The sequence below is a fragment of the Gekko japonicus genome, unplaced genomic scaffold (genome assembly GCF_001447785.1).
Source record: "Gekko japonicus isolate JY-2015 unplaced genomic scaffold, Gekko_japonicus_V1.1 scaffold54, whole genome shotgun sequence".
In the NCBI taxonomy this organism is placed as follows: Eukaryota; Metazoa; Chordata; class Lepidosauria; order Squamata; family Gekkonidae; genus Gekko; species Gekko japonicus.
Genome location: NW_015167058.1, coordinates 978,318 through 1,003,423, shown reverse-complemented (window position 1 = coordinate 1,003,423; position 25,106 = coordinate 978,318). Strand labels below are relative to the sequence as shown.

The 25,106-nt window shown below is 39.8% G+C and overlaps 1 protein-coding gene across 1 annotated transcript in view; it reads right to left on the bottom strand.

The window, feature by feature from the left end:
• Positions 1-25,106, bottom strand: part of ATP9B (ATPase, class II, type 9B) — a 247,304-nt gene that overhangs the window by 115,940 nt on the left and 106,258 nt on the right. Inside the window, exons 9-11 of the mRNA XM_015412490.1 lie at positions 22,889-22,969; positions 20,333-20,408; positions 18,674-18,750 (exon numbers count right to left, since the gene is read on the bottom strand). Coding sequence (XP_015267976.1) covers positions 18,674-18,750; positions 20,333-20,408; positions 22,889-22,969 — 234 coding nt within the window. The remainder of the gene's footprint in view (positions 1-18,673; positions 18,751-20,332; positions 20,409-22,888; positions 22,970-25,106) is intronic.

Below are 25,106 nucleotides of genomic sequence, written 5' to 3'. Positions count from 1 at the left end.
ATGCCAGCCTGTCCTAGAGAAGTGGCATTTAAATTCAGTAAAGGAATAGATTTAGTTGTTGGGGAACCTTTTTTTCTTTGTCTTGTAACCTTCAACATGTAGAAGCACTTATTTTTGCTCCCTTTGACTCTTCCTATTTTGAACATAGTCTCTTAATAAACCTTTTTAAACTTTGCAGGGTGGGAAGGAGTTGTATATTTCAGACTTGGTGGCTGATCCAGGGAGACTTCCATACAAGAAAAGGGACCCTGCTGGGGAATTAAATGGAGAAGAGGGTAACCTGGGCCCCTCTTAGTAAAAGGCAAACCACTCAAAAATCCTTGTTGGTGGTGAGGATTTACTGCCTCCCACCCACAGGTAGAAAGGGGGTGAATAGAATAGTGTAGTCCACAGACCAGGAAAGGTGCTCTGTGAAAGTTCCCTCCCATTTCAGGGTTCTCTCCCCCCGCCACTTCCATAACAAATGAAAAGGTTACCAAACTTTAGAAATATATTTCTATATTTTTTATTCTTGCTATAATTTCTTCCTCTTTCCCCTGTGAACAGCTAAAGCACAAACAAAAAGGTGTACGGTCTGAAAAATCAGAATGAAAATCAAAATACCCATGTATCAGAAAAACAGATTAAACAAAGATTAAACAAATTATATCTATATCTATATCTATATATATCTACTGGGGGTTTATATGCCCCCCAAAGTAAAACAGCTCTTTCCTACCTTCAGTGTGGTGGTTGGTGGCTGCCCAGTAGCCCTACCAGGTCTGGTGTTGGCAGTGGTGGAGCCTGGGAGCCACAGCAGCTGCTTTGGAGCCTGAGAGCTGCAGCAGGCGTGGCAGTGGCGAAGCAGCCCAGGAGCGATGGCGGGCCAGTGGTGGCTGCAGAAGAGCCCAGGAACTGTGGCAGTCCAGGCAAGAAAGCGAGGGGGCAGACAGGATCCCCCCCGGCGACTTTTGCAGGCCCACACTTGTTTGTAAACTATTCTAAATATCTCTTCATCTTGACAGTAAGTAGCTTTCTACCTGAACAGCAGCAATATTTTTATTGTTAATTAACTTGATTAAAAACAGTTATAAGATACATATTGATCCAGTTAACCCAAAATGTATCTGACATAGAAATCTAGTACTAAGGCATTTTCGAACAAATCAGTATAGAAGTAAGCTAACCAGATTTCACAGTAGCATCTAAACTCAGGGGAACTTCCACCTCATTATGATGTATTTAACTCCAGAGGTGCAAATGTGCTTCCCAAACACAAAGGGTTCCCTGTGACATCACAGTAAACTGTGGTTTGCTTAAACCAGAGATGCTGAGAACTTTAGTGTGGACATAACCAGTAGCTGCCTTTACTATGATCAAACTCCTTGTCTGCATGCATGTCAACCCTCTTCACTGGATCACCTTGAAGTTTTTGCACTGGTTGACTCAACACAATGCTTAACAGTTTTGCGTCTCTGTAGTAACCACCTGTGGTCATGGCCTTGGTAAATAATCTACAGTTATAAATTACATATTGTACGTTGTAAATCAGCAAACTAAATTTTTTCAGTTATTTGAAAAGACCTGTATTCCCTCAGATTATAATCAGATCTTTAAAGTGACCTCCTTGTTGAGCACATATTCAGTTGCATTTGATCACTACCCCCTTTGCACTTGTATAGATGGATCACAAATTTATCACAACAAGGACAGTTCAGATGCATTTCCTTTCTTATTTTTTTAGGCAGGCACTGTGGGCTACAAACACTATGGTAAAAGAAGCTGAGAGAAGCATCTTTCTTATTAGCATAAAAGCTTGAAAAGGAAGTTCTTTGCAGGTGACTGAAAGGGGAGAAGGAGAACATATGCAACTCCTATGAAGCAGTGCACGAACTGGAAGCTCCGAAGCCATTAATGAACAGTGCAATAAGGAATACAGAGAAACGTAACTAGTAAATCTTAATGAGAACTGTTATTCATTTTTGTTTGTGACAATGTTCCTTAGTGACAGACTCAGTGGTTGGAACAGCTACAGGAAAGCATTATGCAGCATGTAAGTACACTGCACATCCATCATTTTTTCACACCTGAACACTTTGGAGCTGTTTGGAGACAGAGCGTTGAATGTTCAACTCTAATGACTGCAACTAGCAAGCAGGTCACAAGATAAACTGGCTGCTAATCCAGTGTCACTAGTTTAAACCTAGAGTTTATTGCATAAACCCTGGTCAGTCTCACAAAAGTGCAGAACACACCACGATTTGTCTGCAAACCCCAGTCAGTCTGCTGTTTGCTTCCTTTTCTCCCTTCCAAGCACAATTTCTAGATACCATCCCAAACTCTCCAGCATTGCCAGGATGTTGGCAAAGAATCAGTATGTAGGTGTTCTATTTGCTATTGTCTCACTGAATTTGTCATTTTTTTAATTTTGAAGGAAAGCTTCACAGCTCTCACTGTCCTTTATAATTACCAGCACACTCTGCCTCATCCTCTCTGCCCAGCCAAGTTCATAAAGAGAACATAAGAGAAGCCAATGTTGGATCAGGCCAATGGCCCATCCAGTCCAACACTCTGTCACACAGTGGCCAAAAATACTAGGGGCCATCAGGAGGGCCAGCAGTGGGGTCAGGACACTAGAAGCCCTCCCACTGCTGCCCCCCCTCCAACCACCAAGAATACAGGGCATCACTTGCCCCAGACCTAGAGATATGAAGGCCCGGAAAAAACCCAGAAAAATTCGGGAAAAAACTGTTTTTTCCCTGTTTTTTCCCTGAAGCCTTTTTTGTTTTTTCCAAAAAATTGTAAAAATTGAAAAAAGAAAAGAAAAAAAATCATTATGGAACGTTTTATTTTAACATGATGAATAAAATATTTTAAGATAAGGTGTTCAAATATTTTCCAAATCATTTCTTATATATATATATATGGTATCAGATTGATCTAATTTCTGTGCACTGAGGACAAACTAGTCCTAGGTTACAAACTGAACTCTCCAATGAAAGAAGAAGATGCATTTCTTCCTTTTGTCAGAAGAAAATAAAAAGGTTTCAGTTTTGTTTTTGCATGTGGGTGGGTATTCTGTTTGTAATAATTGTTTGGATACACTATATTTTTAATATGCTAGTTGTGATAATTTCATGCCAAGTAAAAATGTCCATAGTCATATTTTATGTTCCTAAAGTAACAGAATGACTTTCAATCTGGAAAAGACAAAAGAAATGCTAATGTAGCATTTTTTTCAATTTTTCCGAAAATTTCTGTTTTCCCCGAAAAAACCTGGAAAAAAACCCGGGTTTTTTTTCCAAGCTTCAAAATTTCCAGAAATTTTACATCTCTACCCAGATCAAGAGTTCCTATCTATACCTTGTGGCTAATAGCCACTGATGGACCTCTGCTCCACATGTTTATCCAATTCCCTCTTGAAGCTGTCCATGTTTGTAGCTGCCATCACCTCCTGTGGCAGTGAATTCCATCTGTTAATCACTCTTTGGGTGAAGTAGTACTTTTATCCATTCTAACCCGACCACTCAACAATTTTATTGAGTACCCATGAGTTCTTGTATTGTGCGAAAGGGAGAAAAGTACTTCTTTCTCTACCTGCTCTATCCCATGCATAACCTTGTAAACCTAAATCATGTCACCCCACAGTCGTCGTTTCTCCAAGCTAAAGAGCCCCAAGCACTTTAACGTTTCTTCATAGGGAAAGCCTTTCAACCCTTTTATCATTCTCGTTGCCCTTTTCTGCACTTTTCCCAATGCTATAATATCCTTTCTGTGGTGTGGTTTCCAAAATTGCAGGCAGCAATCCAAATGAGGTAGCATCATCGATTTATACAGGGGTATTATGATATTGGCTGATGTGTTTTCAATTCCCTTCCTTCCTAATAATCCCCAGCATAGCATTGGCCTTTTTTATTGCAGTCACACACTGTTTTGATATTTTTAGTGAGTTATCGATTACGACTCCAAGATATCTCTTGATCAATCTCTGCCAGTTCAGACCCCATCAACGTGTATTTATAGTTAGGATTTTTGGCCCTAATGTGCATCACTTTGCATTTGGCCACATTGAACCCTGTTTTCCACACTGATGCCCACTCACCCATCCTCAACAGATCCCTTTGGACAATCCTCCCTGGTTTTCACCTGGTTTCAACATATCCCCCAAACCATACACTATCAAAATAGGTCTTTTACATGCATTTCTTCTCTTGCCATTTTGCTGCTTTTTACATTTCCTGTTGGGAGAGGCTAAAATCCTTCAAGTGGGGAGTGATCACTGTGGGGAAAGGAGTGGAGAAAAGAGAACGAGTATTTTCAGAAAGCACCGCAGATAGTTGTATGTAGCAGCAGAGTTGTTCTCTTCTGGTGTGTGCTTCCCTCTATGTATGCAGAAGACCAAGACTGGTGGTGCTACTGAACACTCCAGGATTTCTGCGTTCAGACATTACAGCAAACTACAAACCAACAGGTACAAATCATAGCACATTATTTCACTTTAGCGGCCACCGAGCCACAGCTGGCAGTCTGCACTCATACAATACAGCTGATATTCTGGATAGCGTCTGTATGCATTTTACTGTTTTACCGGCTGATGTCTTTTTGGTTCTTTTACGTATTTGGTCAATGACTATACTACAATACAGTTTAATAAAACCGTGGTTTATAAAATGTGATTTATTATGAATGGAGCCAGAATAGAATAACTGTTAGTGAAAGGAAAGGTATGCATCTCTGTGTTTTTTTTAACACAGTGGTATTTATGGTTCTAAATACCCACTGGTTCCCACAGTCAGGTAGGCAGGGCAGCATACATGTCTGTAACCATAAGGCAAAATATTTGTGTTGACTGGGTTTTAAAAAAAATCCATCCAGAACTCACGGTGTAACAAAGCAGCCTTTTCAAAGTGACATCCAAACTCATGTTATGATATGAAAGAACTAAAGCAGAGAAAACTCAAGAGAGGTGTAGTATTTTCCAATAGTGTGTATGTATATATGGTGGAATCTATGAAGTCATGGAGGTCTAGGAATTTATCAAGATGTGTGTGTTTGAGGAACATTTTCAGTAGAATATCTTGAATTGTGCTAGTATTACGATGTTCATTTATTTTTTCTGCATTAACTCTTAATTTTATAGGAACAGGTTGTTGCTAAATGCCAAACAAGAAAAAACATATTGTTTGCAGCCCAATTGTCAAATCCTCCTGTCTGCAGCAGTCACAGAGAAATAAACAGGACATGCAGTTGAAGAATTATTTGACTAGGTCAGCCTTACTCTGTTAATTTCCCTTTAGGCTAATTAACATCTGTATACGACCTTTAACTTTGACAGATTCCAGTCTTATCCAATGAACTAAGGTTTAAGAAATATCTGTCCAAATAGGATTGATTGCTGATTCACACATTATGAAGAGCACAATTCAATGCCATTTTAAAGGAATTAAATCCCATAATAAGCTGATTAGACTACAAATGAGATATTATACGACCATCACACTATAATAATGTTGATTCTGCCATATCTACATTAATCTAAGATTTAGAAAAGATATATCATTTTAGACTGAAAGTGAACCTTTGCAGAAAACTATTTATGTTTATATTGTTTGGAATTAAAAGAATATAAAATGGATTCATTAGAAAATTCTCCTTTGCCTGGTTTTTCCCCGACAGTGTCTACATCCTTAGGCTACAGAACAATTTTTATAATTGGTGCAATACATCACAAAGTGTTGACTTAAAGTTAAGAAAAATTGTTGCCTGAGTGATTAAGATACCAAAACAAAATAAATCCTTCTCTAAATTACACAATATCTATATGCTTCTTGTTTACACAGGTATATGGATCAAACTGAACAATGGTATACTTCTATTTCAAATCAGCATTTACCTAGATGATATTTCATCCAGTATCTGCTGAGGAAACTCTTCTTGCAGTGTTACACCTTTACTTTTCAGATGTTTGTTGCTTATTTATTTATTATATTCGATTTATCAGCTGCCCTTCCCTGCAAGCAGGGCTCAGGGCGGCTTACATCAAAGGTAACTAGAGAAGAAGAAGAGGAGATTGGATTTATACCCCGCCCTTCACTACCCAAAGGTATCTCAGAGCGGCTTACAAACTCCTTTCCCTTCCCCTCCCAACAACAGACACCCTGTGAGGTAGGTGGGGCTGAGAGAGCTCTGATAGAAACTGCACTTTTTCAAGGACAGCTCTTATCAGAACTATGGCTTACCTAAGGTGCAAGTGGAGGAGTGGGGAATCAAACCCGGTTCTCCCAGATTAGAGTCCACACACTTAACCACTACACCAAACTACAATCTAATTTGATTAAAACAGCATTAAAATACTTTAAAAATGGTCAGAAAAACAGCACTAAATCCAAGATGATGGTAATTTTCACTTGCCCTCTGGGTAGAGGGGATATGTAGGAATAAAAGAGGAGATTGGCGTATGAGAGTGCCAGACCATTGCTGTCCTCAACCAAATGCCTGGCGGAACATCTCTGCCTTACAAGCCCTATGGAAAGGTGACTACTTGCCTGTAGGGCAAGGATGTTCTCTGGCAGAGAGTTCCACCAGATGAGGACAGCATGTGGGGAAAGACAGCATAAGTATTTTGATAAACACGGATACTATTAACAGACCAGTAAGCTTTGCCTCATGTTTTAGGACATAACCAACTAGACCTATAGAGTACAGACATCCATTATAATTACAATATACACCACAATCATAAGTAATAGCTTTTCTGACACCTTTTAAAATAGGAATATGGATTTTGGTACAAATTCCATTTGTATTTATCCCACTAGAATAACTAACATTAAGAACATAAGAGAAGCCAATGTTGGATCAGGCCAATGGCCCATCTAGTCCAATACTCTGTCATACAGTGGCCAAAAATACCAGGTGCCATCAGGAGGTCCCAGCAGTGGGGCCAGAAGCCCTCCCACTGTTGCCCCCCCCCAAGCACCAAGAATACAGAGCATCACTTGCCCCAGCCTGAGAGTTCCTATCTATACCTTGTGGCTAATAGCCACTGATGGACTTCTGCTCCATATGCTTATCTAATTCCCTCTTGAAGCTGTCCATGCTTGTAGCTACCACCACCTCTCGTGGCAGTGAATTCCATGTGTTAATCACTCTGGGTGAAGAAGTACTTCCTTTTATGTGTTCTAACCCAACTGCGCAGCAATTTCATTGTGTGCCGAGTACCCACGAGTTCTTGTATTGTGAGAAAGGGAGAAAAGTACTTCTTTCATGACCTGCTCTATCCCATGCATATTTGATCATGTCACCCCTCAGCTGTCGTTTCTCCAAGCTAAACAGCCCCAAGCGCTTTAACCTTTCTTTTCTTCATAGGGAAAGTGTTCCAACCCTTTTATCATTCTCGTTGCCCTTTTCTGCACTTTTTCCCAATACTATAATATCCTTTTTTAGGTGTGGTGACCAGAACTGTACACAGTACTCCAAATGAGGTTGCATCATCGATTTATAAAGGGGCATTATGATACTGGCTGATTTGTTTTCAATTCCCTTCCTAATAATCCCCACGATAGTGTCGGCCTTTTTTATTGCAGTTGCACACTGTCTAGACATTCTCATTGAGTTATCTACTACGACTTCAAGCTCTCTCCCTTGGTCAGCCTCTGCCAGTTCGGACCCCATGAATGTGTATTTATAGTTAGGATTTTTGGCTCCAATGTGCATCACTTTGCACTTGGCCACACTGAACCCCATTTGCCACGTTGATGCCCACTCGCCCATCCTCAACAGATCCCTTTAGAGTGCCTCACAACCCTCCCTGGTTCTCACCTCATTGAGCTTAAAACTAAAAGGCTGCAGGATTTAATACTTTAGTCATGGCAAAGGAAAAGGAAAAATGCATCTTTCATAGCTAATCAGCAATTAAGATATACTCTCTACAAAAAAAGAGCATTTATGCCACTTCTTTTAAAATGGTAACACTGGCCTACTAAGGAATTCTGACTCTGGACAGCAACCAGTATAAAGGAAGCAGTGTCCCCCCCTCCCCTCAGCCTGACTTTCCTCACTCTCCATCCTTTGCATCTCTTTTAATGCTGGTTTTAGAGACTTGTTTGGATCACTTTGCTTGAGTTGGTTTGTGGATTTTAATGCAAAAATTTGAAGGGGCATAGGAATATGGATGTTTTGACCTACACAGGGGTCACACAGGGCTATTAGATACAAGGATTTGATTGGTGTTCTTTTCATAGGGGGTTTTTCCTCCAAAAAATTAATAGAATAGTTTTCAGTGATCATTATTTCTGTTGAACAGGTTCTTGATATTTTTCTTCCTAAAGCACAGTTAGTCTTAATTTCAAATGTAGCTTATTCCTCCTCCATACTATTCCTAAGGTTCTCAACACATTGGAATCTTACTATAAACCTTTTTAAGATAACAAGCTTTTCTTTTGGACATACTCAACTTTTCCTCTGGGGGTCATCAATGACACACTTTGAGACTGGGATTATGTTACTATTATAATATCCCTTTTCCTGAGCCCTGCTCAGAGCCACCTGAGTCACAATACCATTATTCTATTTCAAATGGCACACTGACCCCACCTCCTTCTCCTCTCTCCCCCCCCTCTCTCTCAGGGACATCTCACATGCATAATAACATGGGTGGGATCTAGTTTTTGGCCTAGCCGTGGAAGGACACATCTTGTTTAGGAATTGCTAAAATCGCCTGTTGATTACTTATTTCCCAATTTCTATGGTTTGCATTTATGTGATTTATTACTGTCTCTGGTGTATTTTATTTCATTACGTTTGCACATATTGTCTTTTGTTGCTTACTGTCAACAGTGTTAAGTTCAATGAAGATCAATTCCAGTTTAATTCAAGGCTGCCATCTTTCTCTCTGTCTGCTCCACCATTTCACCCAAGATATTGCTTTCAAGACTGCAACCTGAGATGGGGGGGGGGGGAAACATAGGTGACCCATCCCCAACAGTAACAAGTGCCTGGATAAAATATGTGGGGAGGGTAAGCTTCTCACCCCCAGTATCTCAGATATGCTTGTTAGGGTAAAAGATTGAAAACTGAACATTAATCATCAATGCAGATTCAATGCAGTTAATGTGAAAGCGATGCTTTTTGAGTTTTTCCTCCTTAGTTTTTGAAAAAAGATGTGATGGCTACATGTGTGTAGATGGAGCACATGAGAGATGTTTAAGGACTAAAACAGGGAATATTTAACAACAGGGTTCTACAAGGAACTATGTTCTTCAAGCAGAGTGTCATTTTGGACAGCAATTTCAATACAGTATAGTACTAATAGATGGTAAAAACCATTAACTGATCATTTCTAACATGGCATTTACCTTCTAAATCAGCACTGCGAAAGTGCACATCCACAAATATATGCATGAAAATAAAGTATTACAATGATGAAAAACAGGACACTACAATGATCCTGTACAGGATTAAGCCCCTCAAGCCAGTCCAGGGGTGAGAGGTAATCCTGTACTTTTGCAGTACATTAAACAACAACCCAAGAGGTAGGCTATACCCTCTCTGGATTTCAGAACAGTTTGCCACCAGAACCTCATCAACTGGGGTCCCTCGCTCAGCCTAAGAGCAGAAGTTCAAACTCTTAGCTGGCCTCTGGGACTTAACAATTACTATCACAGTGGTAGCTCTGTGTGGTCAGCGTTTAGACTACAAGATTTAGACTTGGAAGGTACAACACCAGAGGCCATTTATAAACAAGAATAATTTTTATTCAGTACAGAACATAACAACAGACTATATAAGAGATTACTGAAAACAAGAAAAACCTATGGCTCCTTGCCTTAACTACACATTAGAAATATTCATAATTACCAGTGAAGTGTCCATAGTCCAAGAGTGTCCAATGTATACAGTCCAGTTAGACACCCAGGGATTTTGAAGGGAAATCCCATCTTTGCACTCCATGTGCTTTAAGTCACAAAACAGTCTTTTGTCTCTCAAAGGACAGCATTTCCAGGTACAATAAAACAAGCAGAGAGAGCAGGAATAGAGAGCAAGAACAAGCGACTCTCTCTCATTGGGATCAATCAATTATAGCCCAATTCCAGTCACAAATTAGATGTGGCTATTAGCCAATTGCGAGTGGGCATGGGTGTGCCCAATTGTTGGTTGTCATAGCTGCAACATAGGATTGGCTAGAAGTTTGGAGACCATGCCTGCAGTCACATGACCCCAAACTCCAGCTTCTCCATTGCTGACGTGACTTTTTGCATGTGAGGCAGAGCCAGGCACCATCAGGTCTGCCTCTTCCCTTAGAGGTGTGAAAGAATGTGTGGTTATATGGCATGGTTATAAAGTTTCTCTGGCCAAATGGTCGGCCATTTGGCCTGCGAGAGGAAATAAGACACAGCATGTTATCAGAATGTAATCACAGGAGAAGGCATGGATTATAGAAAGCAAAATTTCTATACAGATCCAAAATATCAAAAAGAACCAAGGATTTGAAAAGTAGCATTAAATGTCAAGAAGTTAGCTAAAAAATATCAGTAAGAAATAAATGAATCAATAAAACAAATTCCATTGAACGGTACTTTTAATTTCCAGTACTGTGGCAAGGGAACCATGCAGCAGCTAGTGCCCACATAGATTCATAGGGCTTGCAACTCTATGGTTCCTGCCCCCAGCAGGTGGGATGGGGTTATATCAGGCGGTGGGCGGGTCACACAATGCTGGATCCGTCCTCATATGCTGCATCAATGCTTCTGCAGTTGTATTCAATAAAGTTGTGGCCTATTTCCCCACAATCTGGTCTTTATTTTTGTTCTTCCTCCTTGCCCTCGTTCCCGCACACACCCCTGGATCCCCAATCAAACATTTTCCATCAATTTCTCTATTTTCAGAAATAACAAGAGGGCCAATCTAGACATTAATGGATTCTCCCCAAAGTATCCCGTGCACACTGTTCTGTGAACAGAAAAGCTTCCTCTTCCCATAAGCAGTCTTTCTGTGAACACGCAGAAGAGTTTGCAAGATGCCTATGTGCACTTAACCGTGTGCTTAAGGGCCTGGTTATACTGACTCCTTAATATTAAATATTGCTTATAATATGGAATGGCTATTTTAAATTGCAGGAACTGACCCAAAGCTCAGAGATCTAATGCAGACATGGAATTCCAGAGGAACTGCACTTTTCCATTTACTATATGCTAATGAAGTTGCCACTTTTACCAAAATGACATGGGGAAGCCTTTCAATTGAAGATCTCCACTTGCATATTGGATTTTTCACACAGAGAATGAATTGCAAAGAAGTGAGAATGAATTTTTTTTGTACTTTGAATTAAGTGAATTAGAGTGCAATCCTATACAGTTACTCCATTTCAGTGGGTTTAGGGTAATTCTGCAAAGGATTGCATGGTTAGTATACTAATTAAGACATTATATGTACTTAGATAGCCAGTGAACACTTGATAACCATCGTACTGGTTTCTGTCATGCTAAATGAGAAAACTACATGTTTGAAAATATCACTATGTTTACTAGTTTAAGCTTTCTCTCCAAAGCAGTAACATCCCAGATGTTCTAATTATGATTGTTTTTTCAGCAGTTAACATTTTGCCTCTTTCCTGCTGCCTGAAATTATAAGTTTATTTATGTTCAGATTTCATCTGAAGAAACACAACTTTTAATTGTTAGCAGATGTAATATCAAAGTATGCTGATTATGTAAATGAAGGCAGGGTGTGTATTGTCATAATCCTAGGAGCTGTATCACAACTTGTCTATGTGCTACTAATTTACTTGTTTGTTTGTTCCATTTCATCCTTTGTTGATGGTGCTCTGGAGCAACACTTTGAAATATTTTTAGAATAGATGTTAAATTACAAAGCAGCAACACTTTTAACCCATATGACCCTACGTTCCTTCCCCCCATCGTTTCACTATGCACAGTTTTTGCTGAAAGACCAATTGTAGAAAAAAATACTTATATCTTTCTCAGGAACAAGTTAATGATAAAGCTGCATAATAAACAGATAATACCTTCTTGCTATGTTTAATGATTATCCTACTGTTTATCAATATCAATATGGAAAAATCTATAACTGAATTATTTTTCACATAGAATTATTTCAGAAAAGTTTTAATTTCACATAAATGTATCAGGGAAAATAATTGTGCACCGTATAAATGCACTAGTTCTGTTTTGCTCTATTATTTTAAAATGCAGTTAAAGAGATTCAAATAACAGGACATTCTAATTCACATAATGGCGCATATCACCTGTCTCTTTGTCAATGACACATTTAAAAGCATCTTTTTATTAGAAACACAAATCAATACACTCAAGGGATTGCAATAACTACCTTGGGCAATTTGTATTATCATTTCGTTCTTTATGTTCTGACTCTAAGTAACATTATTATGAATGGCATGAAAATGGCAACCTGTCACAATTGATTTTTAAGCCTAAGATTTTTTTCTTTTTTGATATAAAGTATCTTCCTACAAAATAATGGTCTAGAGACAATCTCAAGTTTCAACTCATGAGAACATCTTAACAGTCTTTAGAAAGATGATAGCCTATGATTAAAAGCTATCTGCAGTGTCTTGAATGGAAATCCCCATAAACATAGACGCTATGAAGGTTTAGTTTTTAGTTTCTCTTTAACTAAAAGACCCTATCAATAATTAAATAATGCTAACAGTATTTCAAACACAGAGCAGACTGTATATTCCACCTCTCCTTCCTGAGAACCTCATGAAACTCCGAAGGGGAAAAAAAATATCAGGGTGGTTTCTTCATCGATGACAGGCACAAGTTCAACTTGTTGTTTTGCTTAACAGATTCCTCCCTCCTTACGCAAAGTGTGATAGGAGGCTTTCTGGGTTTAGAACTTTAATTTGTTGGGACATACTAATGCCTGCTCCTGGGCAAAGTGGAATTTGCTTCCTCCCCACAGACCAGGAACCGGGGGGGGGGGGGCGCGAGGAAAGGAAGGAGCATGCAAGCATTGCAACAAGTTGAATTTGTGCTTATCGTGAACACATGTTTCTTTGTGATGTGTAAATGCAGCTCAGGTATGTTAAATAATTTCAAGTCAGGTCAAGTCAGCCTTTATTAGGTCAGCGAATGAACGAAGCTACACGGGGTCTGTGTACAGATCGGCAATGAATTGGAGAAGGAGCTAAGTGGAAAAGTTTTAAAAGTGAGTTCTCCCCCCCCAACGGAAAGCGGTGTCAGGTTCCTGGTCTGTACACAGACGTAAACAAACTGAACTGTATTATATAAATGGAGGGGGGAGGAGAGAAGAGAATCGTTAAAGTGTGCAAGAGACTTAGCTGCGTTTGCAAAGAAAACTGGGCACTTTTCGAAGAAGGGTGAAAGAGGTCCTTCTAGTGTAAACAAAGTTGAAAACGGCACGCAAGGAAAACCAGGCAGATTAGCCGGGCGGGGCGGTCAAAGTCCGAGGCCGGAAGAGACAGGCGACCTGTTCTCCATGCTATTGGAACTGCTCAAGCCGATCAACGAGAGGCTCGATGGTATTAACCAACAGATGACCGCTTCAAACCAGAGCCTGGCAAAGCAGCAACAGCAGATTGCCGAGCTAATCAAAAAATCGATACAGACAGAGGAAAAACTCAGAGACTGTACACGATACCAAGAAAGTTAAAAAGAAGATTGGTCTGTTGGAACAGAGGCAAGACTTTCAGGAAAGAAGATTGCTGAACTTGCAAATGGAGAAAGCAAACAAGAAACTCAGGTTTCAGGGGATAGCTGAGTCGCAAGGAGAAAACTTGAAAAAGATGATGTCAGAGCTCATCGCGTCGGCGGTGGGGGTCTCATCGGCAGAAGCGGAGGCGGAGATTGAGGTGATTTATCGATCATACTCAAAATATATTAAGCAGAATAACCTGCCAGGCGAAATTGTCGTCAAGTTTCTCCGAAGACAGACGAGGGATGATATCCTTAAAGCAACAGCAGCAAGTCCCCTGCAGCTAGGAGCAACAGTCATCAGGGTCCTAAAGGACACTCCGTTTGAGGTTTGTCAGAAAAGGAAAGCGTATAAAGAACTGATTTCAACTCTGCAGTCACATAAGACTTAGAGGAATAGAAGAAAAATTGAACGAAAACATAAGGGAAACTGTAATCAACGCACTGAAATGGTTGAAGCGGCACTTTGGATCGAAGGAAGAGGAACAGCAGGAAGGAGACGGCGGAGCAGGCATTGCAGAAGACACGGACAAAGACCAAGGAGCAGCGGGAGGCGGTGTAGCCAGAGAGACATATGACTTGCGGCATAGAGGACCAGAGTAACGCTTTATAAACTAAAGATTCGCAAATGAGGAAGATGATGAAAGAGACTCGGTGCACACAAGAGAAGCTGGATGGAATACTAACACGGACTGACTAATTCTTGAATTCATTGATTTAAATGAAAAGTTATAAGTTTTAATACTAACTGAATACTAACTGTTAAGGACCTTCCCTCTTGGGCTTTTAGTTATAGTGTGGGTTTAATTTGCTGTCCTTTTATCCTGGGGTAACTTTTCCCTTCCTTTTTTCTTTTCTGTTAGTCTGTAGGTGTAACAAAAAATTAATAAAGCTACCCTGTCTTCAGGGGATTAAAAAAAAAGTCAGCCTTTATTAGCATATATCAGTAAAACAAAGTTATTATAAAAAGTATATAAGTAGGACACTGTATTGCAAATACATTGGATAAAATAATAGGTTGCAGCTGTACTTTTTCTTGGCGTAGCAGCATGGTGGAATGAAGGAATTTAGCCACTTTCTCAGTTACCTGAACAACTAACCAAAGGAGACTGACTCATAACTTCTTCTTCTACACCATCGCCATCTAAATTCCCTACCACCTTGGATATTAAGATCATCTCTTGGAATGTGGCGGGCTGGTGAAATAATGCCAAGGACATTGACTTTATTAGCTACCTCAAGCAGTTTGATGTCATACTAGTCCAAGAAACTTGGTCTACATGCCAGATTCAGATTGAAGGGTATAAATCCTATACCCTTCCTGCCTTCAGAAGTAATACAAGGGGTCGCTTCCAAGCATGATTGTCTATTTTTGTATCCTCATATCTCTTCTCGGAATACATCACTCTAAAGATGACTAGCCCTATGGCACAGGCCATCAAGCGTGTCCTTGGTAAATCTCTAATTATTGTGGATATATATGTACCATCCTCTTTAGACAATTTAACTCTTTCTCAATGTTGGGAACACTTGGTCACAATTATGGAGGAATTAGAGAGGAAATTTCTGTCCACGGAAATAATTTTAGTGGGTGATTTTAACGCTCAAGTAGAATCATATCATAGAATGTTAGAGTTGGAAGGGACCTTTAAGGTCATCTAGTCCAACCCCCTGTACTCTGCAGGAGCATAGCATAGTAGGAAGAAGAAGAAGAAGAAGAAGAAGAAGAAGAAGAAGAAGAAGAAGAAGAAGAAGAAGAAGAAGAAGAAGAAGAAGAAGAAGAAGAAGAAGAAGAAGAAGAAGAGATTGGATTTATACCCCGCCATTCATTACCCAAAGGTGTCTCAGAGTGGCTTACAAACTCCTTTCCCTTCCCCTCCCCACAACAGACACCCTGTGAGGTAGGTGGGGCTGAGAGAGCTCTGACAGAAACTGCTCTTTTTCAAGAACAGCTCTTATCAGAGCTACGGCTTGCCCAAGGTAATCCAGCCAGGTGCAAGTGGAGGAGTGGGGAATCAAACTCGGTTCTCCCAGATTAGAGTCCGCACATTTAACCACTACACCAAATTGCAGCATATTTCTTAAAGCAATCAAGACGATACCCTTCCACCTACTTTTTCCTATCCAAGACATTCTAAAGATAGCTTTTTAAACCCAGCAGGTATATGTCTTGCCAGAGCCTCGTATGTTTGGTACCAGTATTTTTCCACCAAGAACGTACCTATGCTAGTGAATCACTAGAGTCTGTCCTAGAGAACCTAACTGACTGGTCACCTGTGTCATCTAACGAAATTAAAGAATTGATCGAAAAACTGAAATCAGGAAAAGCACCTGACCCAGACATATTTCCCTCTGAGATTCTAAAATCAGGATTGGTGGGCCGCTCCTCTTGCATCCCTCTTTACAATGATAGATAGAACTGGCCTTATTCCTAATGCATGCTGAATGCAACAGTGGTCCCAATATATATAAAAAAGGTGACCATACTATTCCTGCCAATTATAGGCCAATCAGTTTACTTTCTACAATGGGCAAGTTGTATACTAAACATTTATTAGCCAAGCTTATTCTCTGGATGTTGCACCAAAAAGTTTTGGGTCCAGGACAGTAAGGTTTTTGCAAAGAGAGCTTCTTATGCTTATCAAGTAGCTATATACCTCCAACACTTGCAAAATTAAATGCTCATTTGCAGGCAAATTAACCCCGAAAATCCCTACTAATATGGAAGTCAAACAGGGTTGCATTCTAGCTCCCTTTTTATTTAATCTTTTTCTCAGTGACCTTGCCCCTCACTTGTCAGTTGATTATCATAGCCCCAAACGTGGCTCTTTACACATACCCCTACTTCTGTATGCTGATGATACAGTATTATTGTCCCATTCTAGAGTTGGCTTAAAACGCTTACTGACCCATTGCCTTGTGTTCTTTACAACTAACAAGTTACAGCTGAATCATGGGAAATCAAAAATCCTAGTCTTGTCTAAAACTTGTCAACTATTTAAATGGATAATTGATGGAAAAGTAATAGAACAAGTTAAGCACTTCAGATACCTTGGCCTCTACTTTCAATACAATGTGTCAGTTTATCCAACACAAACATGCAATAAATACTGCAAATATCAGTGCTTCAGCTATAACACGATTTTTCTACAGTAGAGGTAACCAATTTGTACCAGCTGCTTTAAAAATCTTTAATGCCAAAGTGATCTCACAACTATTGTGGGGGATCCCGATATGGATCAGAGCTCTTGACAGTGCCACCGATTGTGTCCAGTCCAAATTCCTACGTAAAGTTTTTGGGCTTGCCAAAGTGTGTCTCATATGCAGTTCTTTGCTTAGAAACAGGTCTGAATCTAGTCAAAACAAGAGCATGGCTTATGACGTTTAAATATTGGCTACGACTACATTATAATTCTGACCCAGGGAGCCTCATAATGGCATTAGAATTGCAGCAATTTTATTATAACCTACTTCAAGACATCTTTGACCTGTATTTCATAGAAGCAATTTCAAAAACAAAAATTCTAAAATAAATGTCTAAAACTCTTTTTATTAGGAGACAGATAATGACTCTGTGCATACTACAGCTACCTTAATTCTACATTTGAGGCTTCCAGAATTTAAAGGCTTCCAAAATTCACTGCATCCATATCAAGGAGCAACTAGTTTTATAGGTTCAACACTGTAATCAGTTTGGGGATCAAATGATGCAGCGAGTGGGCAAGAAAATGAATTGTCCCTGGAATGTATGTTTGCAAAGCCCCCCCCCATACAATTTCTCACTTTTCTCCTTCAAAGTCTTTGTGTCTTTGCACCTACCCTGTCACTCAATATGTCCTTTCCAATCAGACTGTTTTGTCTTTCCCTCCCAGTTGTGTGGATCTCTGAAGGGCCAATCCTACCTTGTGGTATGACCCTCTAAAACCTCATGGAAGTTCTGTTGCCTAATCCGACAACATCTTGCACCACCACGTGCCCACAGCTGCAAATATTAACACATATCCATCTTCCCTTTCTAAGAGTAGACCCAAAATGTTCCTGCAGTCTTGACACAACTGTCACAGTAAAAGTGTACATTTTCTTACTGAGTGCAACACAAGGAGTTTATGGTTGTTTGCATGTATCTTTGTGTGTTTTCAGCTGATCCTTATTCCCAACAACCTCCACCTCAGAACAGCAACCTTTACTTCAGACACTGAATCCCACAAATAAATCTATCCACTACCAGTCATGAGGCTCCTAGACTGCTCCAATATTTCTTTTCCATCTGTCAGCCTCTACACTTCTCTATCACTCCTAAACCTCACAGTTCCAACTTTGGTTCCTGAATACGTCCTTCTCTTACGTCACTTCATCTGGAGCTGAAAGCAGTAGGCCTGGAGTATTCAACAAATTGCTGTCATACCTTCCTTGCAAGGATTCTAGGGAAACTCAGTTCATTTCAGAAATCCTGAGGTTTGATTAGTTAAGCTAACATGTATAATTGTATCCTATCTATTACCGGCACCTTAGATGCTCCTTGGAACTCCAACTCATACTTGTGAAAAGCTACAGTCATGAATGATCGCTCTTTACTAGATTTCACAGCAAGCTGGAACTATATGTTCCAAACTCCCAACCCAGCTTCATGCACTGCCCAAAATAACTATGAGTAACAAAAGTAATTAAATATTTGACGAATAAAGTACATCTTGCCTATAAGATTCTCACAAAGAAGATGTATTGGAAGTACTGTGCCTCACAGCTGAAAAGCAATCTGATTGTAAGCAAGCTAAGTAGTAGAGATGGAATATGTAAAATATTCAAGTAGACAAAATGGCAGGGCATAAGGCAACGCCATCAATTGTATTTCTTTGGAATCATTTGAGAATATTTATATGGCAGTATTTGGTCCTAATTCTCTTTTTAGTCTGTAAATTAGATAACTTTCAAAGATGTTTAAATTTTTACAGACATTTAAGCTCAATGTTCCTTCCATTCAAACCAGTTTACCTTACCTTATTCTTTGGATTGGATGTGTTCATTACACTTCGAGTCTCTTTCCCCGTGTAAATGACAACACCAATTACTGTTCCTGCAATTAATAAAGCAAAGCCTGCAATTAATAAAGCAAACGTTTCAGCAAAAAAAAAAAAGTCAAATGGATAGTAACTGAAATATATGAGAGAGAGAAAACAAATACAGGACTATTTTGGTCACTGCAAAAAAAAATTGCAACCTTTTATTTTAGCATCTTTGACATACAAACTTAACACAATCAACGACTGTGAATTAGTTTACATGTTATCCTTTCATACAATTCACCCATGATTTGTCCTTTGACACCTGGTATATCTGGCACAAGCAGCTTTTGCTTTGTGGCGAAGCCAGCCCCTGATCTGAAGTTTCTAGTTGTTCTGTAGTAGGGTGGAAGAAGTGCATAGGAAATTCTGTGCTGCTGCAGGATCAGTTCAACATCACAGTTTTTGTGTTGGCTCAAGGTTCTTGTTAACTCTGCGAACTTGTGTCTATTGGTTTCTAATAGCTTTCATAAAGACTCCATGATGGCTGTCTCCACATAGCAAGATACTTAATAGAGTAGCTAAGGTAATTAGGCAATATTGTCCAGAAAAACATTTTCCCCCTCTAAGGGAAGAGGAACTGAGATTGTGCCCTTAATCTTTAAGTGAAATCAACACTTTTTAAAGGAAATTCACAAATTACCATTTCTCTCTAACTATAAAAATAATTTCTCAGAATTCAGCTGCACTAAAGAAATGAAGTACACATACTAAAACAAAGGAAAACCATCACCATATCTAACACCTTTCTTTACATGTTTTTTTAAAGATAGGGCTGTTAGGTACATGATGGTACATCATGAGGTATGCTGCTCTCAGCAAATGTCAAATAAAGGGTCAAGTTAAGTCACAGAGATGTTTAGGAAATCATGTGGGGGAACACCTCAGCGCCTTCCATTCTGCTGCCTGCAGTTCTGACAATTTCATGGGGGAAAGGACTGCAAAATCAGCATTACTGAAGATCAGTAATATTTATGGTGCAAATGTACAATTCATTCAATGCACAGTAGATAAATTCCAGTTTCCAGATTGTCCACTAGAGTATTTTTGACTTCAGAACATTTTTGGTCTCATGAAAAGGGGACATGCTTTTTGATAAGAAAGGCCCAAATAATAAGAAGAGAGGAGATTGGCTCTATACCCCGCCCTTCACTCAGAGTCTCAGAGCAGTTTACAAACTCCGTTCCCTTCCCCTCCCCACAACAGACACCCTGTGAGGTAGGTGGGGCTGAGAGAGCTCTTTCCAGAACTGTCCTTGAGAGAACAGCTGTGCCAGAACTATGGCTTGCCCAAAGTCACCCAGCAGCTGCAAGTGGAGGAGTGGGGAATCAAGCCCAGTTCTCCCAGATTACAGTCCGCATACTTAATCACTACACCAAATAAATGACAGTCCAAATTTAATTTAATGAGCAATATAGAGTTTTATGAAGAGACTAAGGTTTTGGAAATATTCATGATCAACTAAACAAACAGGAACACTGAGACAGTAAGGATTAGACAGAGTACAAATTACAAGTGCAGACTTAAAGGTACTTTGCTAAATAACCCTCTTTGCTCATTATCACCCACCGAAGTAAAGTATGCACTGTTTCTTACCTGAAGCAACAACAGTGCTTGCCCATAATGTATTTTCTATGCTTAGGCTTTCATGAACAGTTGGATCACTGTCTTCCTGTTAGAAACAGGAGCAAATGGTTAAATCATGTCTTAGCAATAAAAAATTAACCATGCACATACAGAAGTGTAAATTTCAAATAAACAGAAACCCACAAACACATTAGGTTAATCAGTTTTAATGGGCTGACACAGAAATACCTATAGCAGGGGGCTCCAACTTTTGGAGACTACAGGCACCTTTGGAATGCTGACACGGGGTGGTGGGCACAATCACAGAATGGCTGCAACAGGATGCAGAGCCAAACACAAAATGTGCACCAAGCAGAACTCTAACTGTAACTCTTCAATGTTTCAGACAGAAGCTCTGCTTAAGAGAAGGCCTTTTAAAAATGAACATACTGTTGAAATATATTCACTTGTTTACACACAGCTTCCCTTCAGTCACACAGTGAAAATCCTTGTGCTGTGGTAGGAGGGAGCTGCTGCCAAACCAATGATTTCTTGAATTTGCACAGCCAATCAGATCTCTTATGACCCATCAGAAGCCCTGCTGGTCAAAGGCCTCACCAGACCCTGCCCACTTTCTGAAAACACTTGGCAGGCACCAGGCCAAGATGTCAGCGGGTGCCTTGGCGCCCATGGGCTCCAGAATGGGGATCCCTGATCTTACAGCCTATTGAACAGAACGGAGGCTCAGGTCCCCTAGAGGTTTTCCACGGGTGGAGAGGTCTGAGTTCAAGAAACACAACTTGCTCATCTTCCTTCTCCAGAAGCAGCCTGAAATGCTGGGGACAGAGGATCCCCAGAAACAGGATTTGGGGGGGAGGGCATTTCAGACTGCTTCAGGAGAAGGACGGTGAGAAAGCTGCACTCCACAAATCCCTCTGCCCACTGGAATCCTCTGGGAGAGCTAAGCCACAGTACATTTTTTATTAACCTAGCTAAAATTATGACAAGAATGAAGAAATTCTTTTAAGATAATTATTTTAGCCGAATACCTTTGAAAAAGGATTGTAATACAGACGGATCTACAGACCAGTCAAACCACTTTAGTTCTATGACTTCAGTCAGATTTGCTTCAATGGGACTAAACTGAGTTAAGCCAAAACATGTTGGCTTAAATGACCGGTAATCAGGCTGAAACTATTTATGCTTCTGGCTGTCAGACTGTCACAAGGATAAACTGTAAAGTTATTTCATCAAGTGCATTCTTAAGGTTGCATCTGAAACAAATGGAGCTTCAAAATGGCATGGAGACCAATGCGGTCCAGTCCATACAGAAAAGGGAAGCTATCTTCGTAAGGAGAGGTTTAAATAGAATTGTTGAACCCAGTGTCAGAAGCCAAAGATTTCACATTTTTTTCTGAAGTCAGTGAGTGAATCATTATCATCATAACGGAGGGGGGGAGACCTGCATCTTGGAGACTGCCTGGGAAGTAGGAAGGATTTATGTTATGATGAGCCATTACAACTAGGCACAAACTTTGGTGGGAAATAAAAATGTCTTTGCTTGGCATCTAAAGCTCAACAACTTTTTTTTTTCCTGTCAAGTCGCAGCCAACTTATGGAGGATTTTCAAGGCAACAGACATTCAGAGTGGTTTGCCATTGCCTGCCTCTGCATAGCAACTCTGTTATGCCTTGGTAGTCTCCCATCCAAATACTAACCAGGACCAACCCTGCTTAGCTTCCAAGGTCTGATGAGATCAGACTAGCCTGGGATATCCAGGACAAGGCTCAACTACTCTGGTGCCAGATATTTTCTGTGGGAAGAAAGCTCAGTAGTCAAGGCACCACAACAGAAAAAGCTTTAATATTTACCCTCTACCACTTTTCCAGAACAGCTGATTGGCATGATGACTGTATTTTTAAAAGACAGATCTACATGCACAGTACTAGTAGCTGGAACAGAAGTGGAAACTGTTCACACAGTACCATTTTTGTGTGCTAATCCTCATCCAGCTAGGGCTATACACACAAGAGTATGCTTCCAAGAATGAATGCCCCAAGGTGAACTGAAGCAACTGCTGTATGTTCTGTTCTTAATGGACCCAGCACCTGCTCTTCTTTTACTTTCCAACATCCAGTGTCTGCACACTTCATTATGCTCTAGCTATGCTATGAGTTCTACCAAAAAACAACATTGCTGGTTACAAACTTGATTCTGCTCTCAGCATTTGCATGGCATTTGGGGGAAAGTAGGACTGTCATTTTGGAACATGTCTGGTTTGCATCTAAAAATCTCATTCTCTATAGGACACGGACTTGTCTTTGCCCATGTTGCTGTTACTAATGTTGCATATCTAATCCTAGGCTGAACACAACGTAGACCCTAACCTCTAAGGTTTCCAAAATCCTTTTGAGAACCCTTTTAACATGCATAATGGCGTGCTAAAGAAGAGACGTTTGAACCTAGTACCCTAACTGACCACTTTCTTTCATGTAAACACTTTATGAAACACATTTGACTAATTTAAACAGTAATTCACATTAGAAGCAGTTTTTCCTTACTTATGTATTTGATACAATTACTTACCCGTGTAAAGGTACCTTCAAAGCTATGAATATCCATTTGTGGCATCTGAGCATAAACATATGCACTGATTGAAAAAAGATCCTAGAAAAGATAATTTTCAAGTTATCAATGTATTTTATACTACTAATACATTAATCAATAAGTTCACAATTCTTTCCAGTATATGCCCCTGTGACACTCAACAGAACACCATTTCTCACCTCTCTACCTCACATATACATTAAAAAACCAGCATGTCAATATACAATGAAAAACTGGAGCTCCACCCAGAACTTTCACATATGTAATCTAGAAAGAGATTATGTTCTGCTTACTTTTACTTGTACTAAAAGTCATACTTTCATTCTCAATGAACAATTCTCAGGTAAAGATTATTATTCTTAAAGTACACAACTAGAAGTTTCATTATAATGCTGGAACCTATCAGACCTATCAAACCATCCTGTTAAACATTTTTACTTCCACAAAAGCATGAATTCTAATTCTGATCATGCTGAAAAACATAAAATGACAACCTGAAATGATCGCTGAAATAAATTCTCATCAGATTCTAATGAATCTATGTACAAACCACACACATATTATACCAGGTATAAAAAAGTGTACATGTCTTTTCCCTTCAAATTATTTGCATGTAGTTTTTATGCTAGTCTTTGTACTCAGACACAAAATGTTAGTGGTACTGACTCTTATAGTCTTCTCTCACCACCTGATTCCTCTAGGTTTGCAGCAATCTATGGAGCTCTCTTTAGGTATCTCATATGTAATGTTTTCTTTTACTACCGTCCCTTTGGTGGATACTTGGGGCTATCATTTCAATAACAGCCACAGCTCTTTAGTCTTTCTACTTTGGGAAATGTAGTTCAAGAAGCTTTCTTCAGTTTATGGAACAACATGCAGTAGCAATTATATTGTAAACTCTGACTATAATTATGTGTGCTGATTGCTGTTGAGTATTTTGCACATTACTGTATCTACTATCATTATTACTGAATATTTCACTTTTAGGTTTGTTTAACATAGAAGCAAACAAACGGGTATATCCAGCATTCTCAATCACCACATCAGCAAACAGTACAGAAACCTGGCTCCTTCATGTGGCTGTATGTCTGTCACAGGCATTTATATACTGTTCCAGTCCAGCCAAGGGTAATCTGCACATGAAAAGGGCTACTACAAAAACATGCCATAGTTCTGCTTGGTGGTGTTTGTGTTTTAGGAGTCCAGATTCAAAGATTCATACATTTGTCAGAAGGCATATGACATTCTGCGGTGCTTGCAGAACATGTTTTTAGAGCATGTTTTGCAGAATGGACCTTCCCTCCATAAATTATCTATTAAGCAAGGAAAGATCCACAAACATAATCATGATATTTGCATTAGAGGAGAGGCATCAGACTCATTCATTATGAGGGCTGGAGCTGACATAAATGTCACTTTGTTGGCCGGGCCATGTGTGCCATAAAATGTAACATGAGGTACCGGAGATATAAACTTTATAAAGATGATTTCAGATGCCAAATGGCAATAGTAAGCATGATTGGATTAGGTGTGATATGCATCTATTCTTGAGTGCTCGGCCTTCCTTATGGTCCAACTCTCACAGCCAAAAAGGTGCTACTGAACTCTTACTCTTTCTACTGCTATTAGAAACAACAACATTAAAAAAAACCAGTGGGGAACATTTTAGCCTTCCAGGATATAAAGTTGCTAACCTAAGAGTAGCAGTTCTCTAAGAGTAGCAGTTTTCTTACAAAGGAAGATTAGAAAGAGAGACTAGACTGCTGAACTGCAACTGATAATGAAGCTCAAGACAATGCATCCTTCTGGACTGAACTGAGACCTAGGTTTCTATCTCATTAACAATGCCTGCTATTGACCTCTCCAAGATATAAGGACAGATGGACTCACATTCTAGCTGTATCTGAAGAAGTGGGCAGTGACTCATGGAAGCTCATGCACTGCCATAAATTTTGTTAGTCTTTTGTTAGTACTCTTGCTCCCTTTCACTAATAAAGAATGCAAGCTGTGCTGTCCCCCCCCCATCTATTAGAACTGGAAAGGGGGATCTTTCGAAGTGCCATGGGACTCTCTCTCTCTCTCTCTCTCTTTCCATCCTCCCCTCTGAAGAGGTGTGCAAGTACACAAAAGCTTATACCTAGAATAAAACTTTGTTGGTCTTAAAAGTGCCACAGGACTCCATTCTCTCTCTCTTTCC